We start from the raw sequence: 10883 nt of genomic DNA on the forward strand, positions 1-10883 counted from the left end.
ATAAGAATCGTTATGGTTGACAAAAATCCACCTATGCTGGAATTTCCATTGAGCGGACAAAGTAAAAACATCCTTAGAGATAGGATCTTCGTAAGGATTACAAAAATAAAAACATTTACAAGCAGACACCAAGTTCCCCATGAAATGCATAATAACTGAGACATTTTACAATTTAATGAGGAATAGCCCACCTTGATTTTGTTGGCAGCAACATAACTCAAAAAAGGCCCTGACATTAACCACATCAGCCCTCCCTGTGTTGTCAGTAAGCTATGACACATTAAAGGACATCAGCTGAGCATTTGCGCACTGGTTGCAGTCTCCGTGCACGAAAATAAGAAAACTTGTGAGAAACTCACAACAAGAAACTGTGTTGATGTGATGTGCTGGAAGTGAGACGGATGAAAGAGTTAGTTTAGGTAAGCTGATATGTAGCAGGATTTATCCAGACGATTAAAATTTGGCGTTTACGTGGAGATCCACGATAAATATTTGTTTGGACTTTTTTGGGTTACCGCTTTCTGATTCGTGTCCTGCTGCGCCCTCAGGCGGTGGGGGCGTGCACAACCGCAAATACTCCTGGGAAATGTTGGCGTTCAGTCACACTGATTGTATTAATGTGACATAGCTTCAGTTTGCATGTGAATTCATTTAGAGGAAGTCTCTTTTACGGCACTGATGTTCATGTGTTTGCAGACACACGCCGGTTCGGTGAGCTACAGGCGACGAATGAAAAGATGTAAGAGCTGAACCACCACAATGGAGCAGCAACGGCTAGAGTTAGTGTATCGATCCATTTATGGTCCAGTAATATTTGTTTTCATCGCTGTTGTCATATCGCGTTGTTATCCTTAATGATGTAACAGGCGTTCATCACATCAAGCCCTCATTGTGCGCCTTTTTGCCTCTGAGACGCTCTGATCTGAAGCGGCAGACCTTTAAACTCAAACAGAAGGATGTTTGATCGTCCGAAGGAAATGCTCTTTGGATTCAGCTGAAAATAAACGTGCCCACAGCGGTGACAGAGCTGGACTCGTCATGGAGACGCGGCTGTGTTCCAGATGTTGTTTTAGACTTCAGATCTGCGCGTAAAAGCTGTCCGTGAGTAACAAATCACTGCACGTGAACACTGTGGGATTAATCTCGTGTTAGGAGATCTAAATATATCCTTCTGAATGAAGTTGCGGCTGCTGCGCCACGTGCGTAAAATGCGCCCCGAGAATGTGGAAACGTCATGCTTTGATTTTCATTTGGCTGAAAATAAACAAGACCAGGAAACGCTGCTGCAAAGACACGCGCAGATACAGCCATCCACTTAACTAACTGTCCACAGACTGAGAACAGAGTCAGGGCAGAAGCTGTGTGGAAACTTTCTTCCTCACTTGATAGGAAAAGGCGTCATTAAATCATCATCACCGTTTACACTCACTGTGTTTATACACCACTCTCCATTCATTTATTGGTTATTTTTAATTTATGGCTCTTTTCCACAGCATGTCTTTGTCTTGTCTTCCTCCCCTCATCCCAACCGGCCAAGGCAGATGGCTCAGCCAAACCTGCTGGCGGTTTCTTTCTGCTAAAAGGGAGTTTTTCCTTCCCACTGTCACCCAAGCGCTTGTTTACAGGGGGGGTCGTATTGTTGGGTTGTTCTCTGTATTACTGTAGGATCTTTACCTTACAACATAAAGCGCATTGAGGCAACTGTTTTTGTGGCTAATAAAGTGTCTGCTTATTTTTATTTGTTCTCTAAATCGCGTGAAAATCATTTGCTAATGTTGCCTATATCACTAGAGATTATTAGCATTGACCTTCTGATCCACTAGTTTGCTGATATATCTTGAGTTGCCAGCCAAGGAGCTGATGAACTTTATTATTTTAGTTTGTTAAAATTTTTTGTTCCTATTCTGGTCGAATTGGGCGTCAGTGTTTGTTTAGCAGTTCCACATCCAGGAAGTCAAAATGACCTGTCTATGTCCAAATATTCAAACTGTATTCAGTTTGAATGTTGTTATAGATTGATAAGGATCAGTTTATGACTTTTATTCACTGTTATTTAACTTTTGGATGATGGCATAAAGTCTGAGAGAGGAGGACAGAGGGATATGAAAGAGTGGAGATCTAGTCAAAATCACCAAAAATTATGAAAATTCTCACATTCATTTATGATGATTTTACATAATTAAGCCGTGTGCTGTACTGTAATCAGTCATGGACCCCCAACTTGATACTATAGTAATTTTTATGAGATGATATTTTTGTCTTTTTGTAGTTTCTAGTTGAGTAATGAGGAGAGAGAGGGGAGGGGAGGGGGGAGAGAACAGATAATGAAGTTTGCTGGAAAAACAAAAGTTACTTTTCACAGATACTCATTATTACTATTTTCATGGATACTTTGCATCTTCTTCAGAAGCACACTTACAAAATGCCAGTGCAAATTCTATACAGAGTATATTGAATGGTGGCATTTTACAGGATTCGTACTCTGTCACTCTAAACGTGGCTGAACACGATGGTGCCACTACGTTCATGTGACGGAGTACAAATCTGTTCTCCACTCGTGAAATTGGGGTACATGATGCTTTATGCTGAGTCTGCATAATAAAGGGAGGGTTTGTATGAATTCAAAAACTTTAATATGAAACATAATATTACCAGTTAATATTTAATATTACCAGTTAGCTTGGCTTACAGGTCTGTGAGCAGCAGGGTGATTTTCCATTGTCTGTACAGAATGATGCTACTTTAAGTGCTTGATGATTTGGTGGACTGCCTCTATGTGATTAGCAGTCTGAAATAATGTTTCTCATTTTGTCTTCTTTGCCACAAATAGTTCTTTAACTTCTTTAATGACTGAGCCTTTGCCTCTGGTTTGATAAGGAAAAGCTCCACCCTACAAGAGGTGGATTAGATTGAAATCTCTGATTATTCACTCTGATTATTCTTAAACACTATAATTGGTCATCCAACTAATTAGATTAACATTGTGATGTTTATCCAACTGAATTGAGGCTTACAAATGTGAAAATAGTTGATTACATTTGCAAACAGCATATTCCATTAATATTAATTACAAGGCACTGCATGCAGTCCCCCTAAAAGTTTGAACCTAGAATGGCATAGAAAGTACAAAGATATAAATAAATAAAAAAAGTTACATTTGACCTCTGACCTCTCCTTCAAGGTGAATAGATTGATCTAAAGTGATTATAATGTTATACAGAGCTATTAAAAGCTATTTTTCGTACTGGCATTGTTGTATTAACAACATATGTGAATATAGGACTGATACATGGGGATTTTAAATATCGCGTTACTTTGGACTTCTGGCGTCTTCTTCCATATGATATCAAACTTTCATTAAATGTGAAAGTTATAACTTTAAACATATTATTTAATGTTTCATTTAGTTCAGTTGTTAATAGCTTTAACATCTGACCAGCTCTGTCGGGTTCTTGGAAAGCTTTAACAACGGACACGGAGACACGAACCGCAGAAGCAGTGTTCAAAGTGGCAGAGAGGAGGAGCTGTTAGGGTGAGGATGCCAGTTTGGCATATTTTTATTCTTCTTCTTTTTTGTTGTTGAGCCTTTAAAAATGCGACCATGCACAATATTTGTGACTTGAAATCTGTAAAGTTTGGGACTGAGAGTCACAACGAGAGTGAGGAAGTTTAAACACGGTTTTAGGTTTGGCTGGGGTCCAACATGCACAATTAGGTGGGTGTTACAGCCCTGCACAGTGAAAAGAAACATCTAAAAACATACATACAAGTCAAAAATGGAAACCAGGAAACATGGAGCACTTTTTGGGTCTGGAAGAACTCCAGTGATTTTGACCATGAGCCGTTGTTGTGCCAAAAACTGATTTCCAATGTTTCCGTGTGTTTTTTATGTGTAATATTGTTACGTATGTTGCTAAACAGACTTTGGTGAACAGGTATTACAAAGGGGTATATATAAAATTAAAAAATTACCTGTTTTTCAAGTATCTTTGTGACTGTGTTATTGTACTTACGTTATAATTTCTGTAACTGTGAGACATCTGCTGCTGCCTATCTTGGCCAGGTCTCCCTTGAAAAAGAGGTTTTTAATCTCAATGGGATCTTCCTGGTTAAATAAAGGTTAATAAATAAATAAATTATAATCAATCAGCTCCCTTTTGTCCACTTTATATATTTACAGAACTATTTTTGCATTTGTTGCAATTTCAGCTGTCCTCTTGGCCAGATTACTCTTAAAAGAGACATTTTTAAAGTCAACAATTTTTTTTAAACTGCATACATAAAGGATACATAAAACTCACTGCCAAAAACTGATTGCGGCTTCTACCTTGTTACAGGAATGTTGTTTGTTGCTCAAGATGACGTGATATCATTCATGATACATTTGACATATGTTTCACATATTATACACCAACAAGTTATTTATAGCAGTTTAAATACAAGCAATCCGTTTTTGGCAGAACACCATCATTTGATTTGGGCCCGAGGAAGACAGGAAGACTCATGTTCGTCTCTTTCTGTCAGACAATTTTTTTCACGTCTCTGAATTTAAGCGACTTTTGCTTGGCTCATACTACAAACTTTTCTTCTTTCTCCCCTCAACCACAGAGCTTGATCTGCGCTAATAACAAGTATCCATCAAACAAGACACACACACGCACAAACACGCGCGCGCGCACACACACACGCACAGATAAGGAGAGGTGAAGTCTTCGTGGCTAATTCCATCTGTTCCTTCATGTTTTGTTTTCTCAGTGCACACAAAATAAAACACAGACGAAGTTGAAATATGGGAAAAAGTTATCAGCTTGATTTTTCTTTTCTTGAATGGCTAAACTTCGTTCAGCGTGTTCGTTCCGCTGGGCAATTATTACCATTCCCGCTGTGCGTAAATGGTTCGCTCCACCCGCAGTTTTATAAGCTCCTGAAAATCTCTTTACGCGTCACGGTGTTATCTCTGAGTCACAGCAAAGATGAGCTACGGAGACCGCTACACGTCGTCCTCCTATCGGAAGATTTTCGGGGATTCTCCGAGATTCCCCGTCTCTTCCTCTCGCATGAGCAGTGGGTCTCCGCGGGGCTCCCCGAGCCTTCGATCCATGGCAGCGTCGCGCAACAGCGCGTCCTCTGTGACCCTGTACAGACGGGGAGGACGGACTTCCACCTCTTTCTCCACGGTGCCTACCGCCTCCCTAGACTTGTCCCAGACCTCCGTGGTCAGCAATGAGTTCAAAGTGATCAAAACCAACGAGAAGGAGCAGCTGCAGGTAGGTGTGATCACAGCCCGAGAAACGAAGAGGAGTTGCAGGAAAGAATGCGCAGCAGTGTAAAGGGGCCACCCCTGACGACGAGCTCACCGTGGACCGTTACACCTTACTGTTTACTTACCTGCGTAGTTCAGACAAGGTTGCAAGACTTAATGACAAAGAAGCAGATACTTCCCTCCGAGTTAGATGAAGACCAAAATAGAGCCCAAAGGAAAGTGACAGATTAATTCTGAAGGGCAGCAGACACATTCTGGACATGGATACAACAACTGCTAACACGAGAGCCAACTTTGTTGGCCAGTAAATAAATAAATAGATAAATGCGCCTGTTTCTAAAGGACTTTGGGTCAGCTTCTGTTGTTTAAATGTGTTATTAACAAAATAGATGTGACAGTCAACAAAAAAGCTTCTGACATTTTTTACAGTGCATGTTTAAGGTATAATTATTCATTTATTATCAAAAAATATTTAACATTATAGAGTGGGCTACATACTGAAGTTAGAGGACAGAAACAAAGTGGACTGATTCTTATATAGCGCTTCTACTCTCCCAGAGCACTAAGCGCTTTATACAACATGCCACATTCACACAAGCACTTTCTTCTATTCTTTTAAGTGATTTCTAACTAACATTCACACTCCGATCTATGCATTGGAGAGTAACTTGGGTTAGTATCTTGCCCAAGGATATTGGGCATGCAGGAATCGAACCACCGATCAGCAGATGATCTGCTCTACTTCTTAAGCTACAGCCACAGGCAGCTTCCGGTTTGCTGCCTGTCATGTATTGAATATGCCAAATATTTTTTGGTAGTAAAAAAGTGTTTATTCTGTTGCACAGGGTCTCAATGACCGCTTTGCCATGTTCATCGATAAAGTCAGACACCTGGAGCAGCAGAATAAAGGGTTGGAGACAGAGCTGGTGACCCTGCGGCAGAAGCAGAGCGAGCGGCCCCACGTCGCTCATCTCTACCAGCAGGAGATGAGGGACCTGCGCTCGCAGCTGGAGGAGCTGAACAGGGAAAAGAACCGAGTGCTGATCGAGAGGAACAACATGGAGGACGAGCTGCAGGTGAGAGAAAAGGGCAGGTTTGAAGAGGCAAAAGGAAGAAGTTTCTCCTCTGTTCGAATTTGAGTTAAAACAAACAAAAACATAGACTGTACTTAAAAATGGACACAAACATTTAAATGGATGGTATTAAAGAGATCATCTCCAGCACAGTTGTTACAAAGGGGGGAAATAAGAGGAACTGCAGTTTTTAGCTTGATTCTTTCAGGCATGAAGGGGGCAGCTTATTTCAGAGCTAGAATCCACATTAGAATCAAACTTCTAGCACTTTCTCACTTCTTAACCCTGCTGTTTTGTCTCATTTTAGAAGCTAAGTGCAAAGTATGATGAGGAGGTGAGAGCGAGGGAAGAAGCTGAACAGACCCTGAGGTCCTTCAGAAAAGACGTGGACGATGCCGCCGCTGTCCGCCTGGACCTGGAGCGCAGGGTGGAGTCCCTGATGGACGAAATCGCCTTCCTCAAGAAAGTCCACGAGGAAGAAATTGAGGAGCTGAGCAGCATGATGGAGGCGCAGCAGGTCTCTGTGGAGGTTGAGCTCGCCAAACCAGACCTCACCTCAGCGCTGAAGGAGATCCGCAACCAGTACGAGTCCATTGCCTCCAAGAACTTGCAGTCGGCTGAGGAGTGGTACAAGAGCAAGTTTGCGAGCCTCAGCGAGCAGGCCACGAGGAGCAACGAGGCCATGAGGGCCAGCAGGGAGGAGATCAGTGAGTTCAGGAGGCAGCTCCAGTCCAAGACCATTGAGATAGAGACCCTAAGGGGTGCCAACGAGTCTCTGGAGAGGCAGATCTCAGAGATGGAGGATACACACAATGCTGAAGTCACAGCAATGCAGGCAAGCAAACAGTACCTTTAAAGCAGTCTTTTGTACATTATGTTATGATTCATGCATAAACCTACAGTTAAAGCAGAACTAGAACCACAAATTCCATGCAGTTTTTGTGAGACATAAACAGCAACCATAAGAGGCAGAAATACTGTGCTACTCATATACGCTCGCTGGATGAAGGATTATTCGATCAAATCTGAGTAAGAACTGAAACTGTAAAAAGCCAAAGTTGAGACAACTTTTTTTTTAAATCGTTTGGGAGAAATCCTGGAAGGAGGTCATAATTATCTGTAAACCTGTAGAATAATAGGATTGAAAGTCTGCAGATATCAAGGTCAAGTTAATCATCAATTATGTCACAGCTTGAGTAAAGCTTTTGGCTAACATCACACACCCCGGTGTCCCCATGGTGTCAAGGATTTAGTAGAAGGAATCCAGCATACAGATAATCCTACAGAATAATTGTGATCAAAGACTCTCTGAAAGCTATTTTTTAAATACTCTCAGGGTTTACCGTGACATTCATTCAATAATTAGATCAGATTGATGGTGTGCCTGTTAATTAGAACCCATTTCTTATTTTTTATGTATCTCAACTAAAACCCAATCTGAACAACTCAACTGTAAACATAATGGAAAAAATTTACAGCCACACTCAAAGTTTTAGCTAAAGATAGGCTTAGCCTTGGTTGTTTAAACCCATAACTTCCTTACACTTCATGTAACTATTGCAAATTAACAGCCCTCAGCATCTTAGTGGTGTTCGCTTTATTAAATATTTTTCAGGCATACCTGAACATGACATGCACATCTGATTATCTCTTTCTCTAACTGAAATTTGGGGGCTTGGGTTTTATTTTTGTGTCTGCCACTACCAAACCCACCACTGACCACTGGAAATTGACCACTCATCTTTATTTGAGAAGATGCAATATTCACTACAATATAGTTCAATGAAGAAGAAAACTACCACTTTCATGTTTGTACTATTAAAAACGATGCTATGGCGGTGAGATTGTTAGCTTAGTTTAGCATAAATTAGATCATAAAGAAACAGGGGGACTCTGAGAGCCTCCTTATGAATCAGAAAAAAGGCATATTATTCAGTGAGCTTTAGAGATGCTAATAAAAGCATTTATTACATTTGGAAAGGTCCATGCTAGTTAGGTTTTTTTTTTTTCATGTGCTAGGCTATGCAAGCTACTTGCTAGCTTTAGCTTCAGAATTAGCAAAATTTTTTCCTCTAACAACAAAAAATTTAAAAACAAATTCACAAAATTATGTATTGAGGCTAAAATAGGGGGACACTTGACTATCTGTAAAAAGTTCTGGCTCTGTTTTTTGGGGAAATGAATATTTAAAACATGTGTAAGCTGTGGCACAGAGTTGACCTTTGGCAGTCTAATCAGCCTCTGTGGCTGTAGCAGTTCTAGTGAATTAAGTCTGAATGTCTATTAGCTTAACATCTGACCTGCTCAGTCGGATACCGGAAGGCCATCTGGCTTTCACTGGCTTTTTACGGGCAGTAAAGCTTAGTCCAAAGGTTGTTGAGACAAAAAGGAAATCCCTTAATAAACTTTAGAGGCGTCTTTATTACAGGAAACTACAGGAAAAAGAAATATCACAGAAAATGACTCAGAAAACAGAAAAAGTACGGCTACTGATTTAAAAAAAACAACTCTGTTTTGGTGTCATTCATTTGACAGTGCTGATATTCTACATCTATTGTCTCATTTCCATTGTAACAGGACACTATTAGCCAATTGGATACTGAGTTGAGGAACCTGAAGAGCGAGATGGCTCATCATCTGAGAGAGTATCAAGACCTGCTCAATGTCAAGATGGCCCTGGACATCGAGATCGCTGCTTATAGGTGCTAAGTGGATTCAAGAAAATGCAACCCTATCTTTTAGCTTAAAGAGCAAATAACATATGTATTGATTAAAGGTATTGCTTTAGTTCAAAGACCACGCAGAATAGCACTGTCTGATGAGGTTTTCCCAAAATAAAGTTCAAATAAACCCTCTTCAAGTTACATGTACTCCCTCAGTCTCATTGAAACTATAACTACGAATACATAAATATCGTTCCTAACAATTAATTGGCACGTCCATACAGTAGGGAGGCTTTAATTTACCCTCATACCAGTTGTATGTAAGTAAATGTCAGTGTGTTAACCTTTTATTGAAGTTCCTCTGAAAATCAAACTGGCTATCTCTTGATGTACTCTATTTGTGTGCAGCTTGACATTTGTTTCCTATGATCCTATAAGGAAACTGCTGGAAGGGGAGGAGACCCACTTTAACTCAGGGATGTCCTTCAACTACACCTACCAACCTCGAGCCTCAACCAGCTCCTCCAGGAGGGAGAAAGAAGGAGGCGCGAAGGAAAGCTTCAAAGACGTCAGCGAGGATAAAGACGAGGCGGACATCAACTCCAACAACTGAAGATATACGGGGAAATCTGACATCATAGTTGTTAAGTCTGAAACAGACGTTTTGGAAGTAGTCTCTAAAGTCAGTGTTTTGAGTCATAGTCAGCATCCTGTATTTGACATTTTTGTTGTAGTTTTAAATATCTCCATTAACAACCGAAGAGAGCTAACATGACACTCCAAACATTAACCTTAGTACTAAATGTTAATGGGGAATCTTTCATTTTGCTGCTGCAGTTTCATGCACTCAAACCTGTATTATTTATTTATTTATTAACCTTTATTTAACCAGGAAGATCCCATTGAGATTAAAAACCTCTTTTTCAAGGGAGACCTGGCCAAGATGAAATGAGGAAACAGACATTGCTTAGACTTGAAGGCATGGAGTTTATTTACCCACAAATTAAGGTTGTCAGTTCCACTTGGATATCACTAAAATGATAAGCAAATAAAATTACATGACTGGAACTGTGGTTTCTTATGATGACTCGAGGTGGCAGACAGATGTTATACTTTAATGAATGGAACAATAAATCTAGCTTCTCCAACTTCTTTCGTGAGTTTCTAACAATTATCAACAAGCTCCTAATCATGTGTTAAGCAAATAACTGTCGCCACATGCTTTCTATAATCTAATGCAGGGGTGGTGATCATAAGGCTTGGCTTTGCTTGGAAAAGACTCCAATCTGGCTCACTGCATGGCTTTGGAAAAATAGTTAATAGAAAATCAAATGATGGAAAGTTCATGTTTTTTTCACTACCTACCATAGAAAAAATATTTGTGAATGATTTTACAAGGTAATCTGGGTAACCAGAACCTTTTCTACAATTGTACACATTTATTTCTTACAATGAAAACCCAAAAAGTCGTGCTGGCATATTTCTTTCATTTACTATAGCTGCTTTGGTTTTTTTTTTTTTTTAAACATGTAGAAACACAGATGCAAGGTTAAAATTGTCCCTTTTCTTATATTAACCTCCTAGGACCTGGCGTCCACAAATGTTGACATCACACTTTGGGTTATTTAGACCAAAATACTCAATTTTGCTGTACAAGGGCCTGATATCCACTTACGAGGACATTATACTGCTACTGTTCTAGCAAAATTTTAAACGAATATCCTCATATGTGGCTCTTATTTTTGTTAGAAACAAAAATTGGGCAAAAAAAAAAATCTGCTTCTTTGTTTTTACATTCATCAGGACCCAATCAGCCCAAATATCAAATAGAAATTAAAAATGCATGCTGTGGAAGAGTTCGGGTCTTAGGAGGTTAAAACATTT

The 10883-nt window shown here is 40.0% G+C and overlaps 1 protein-coding gene across 1 annotated transcript; it reads left to right on the top strand.

Annotated features, from left to right (window-relative positions):
- The first annotated feature begins 4929 nt into the window (after positions 1 to 4929).
- Positions 4930 to 9852, top strand: LOC309720206 (alpha-internexin-like). Its single transcript, XM_082556879.1, has 5 exons — positions 4930 to 5267; positions 6109 to 6339; positions 6644 to 7171; positions 8914 to 9038; positions 9438 to 9852. The coding sequence occupies exons 1-5, from the start codon at positions 4974 to 4976 to the stop codon at positions 9610 to 9612; spliced, it is 1353 nt and encodes a 450-aa protein (XP_082413005.1). The 5' UTR covers positions 4930 to 4973; the 3' UTR covers positions 9613 to 9852.
- The last annotated feature ends 1031 nt before the right edge of the window (positions 9853 to 10883 follow it).

This window comes from Aulonocara stuartgranti (genome assembly GCF_965226115.1).
Source record: "Aulonocara stuartgranti genome assembly, chromosome: 13".
Taxonomy (NCBI): domain Eukaryota; kingdom Metazoa; phylum Chordata; class Actinopteri; order Cichliformes; family Cichlidae; genus Aulonocara; species Aulonocara stuartgranti.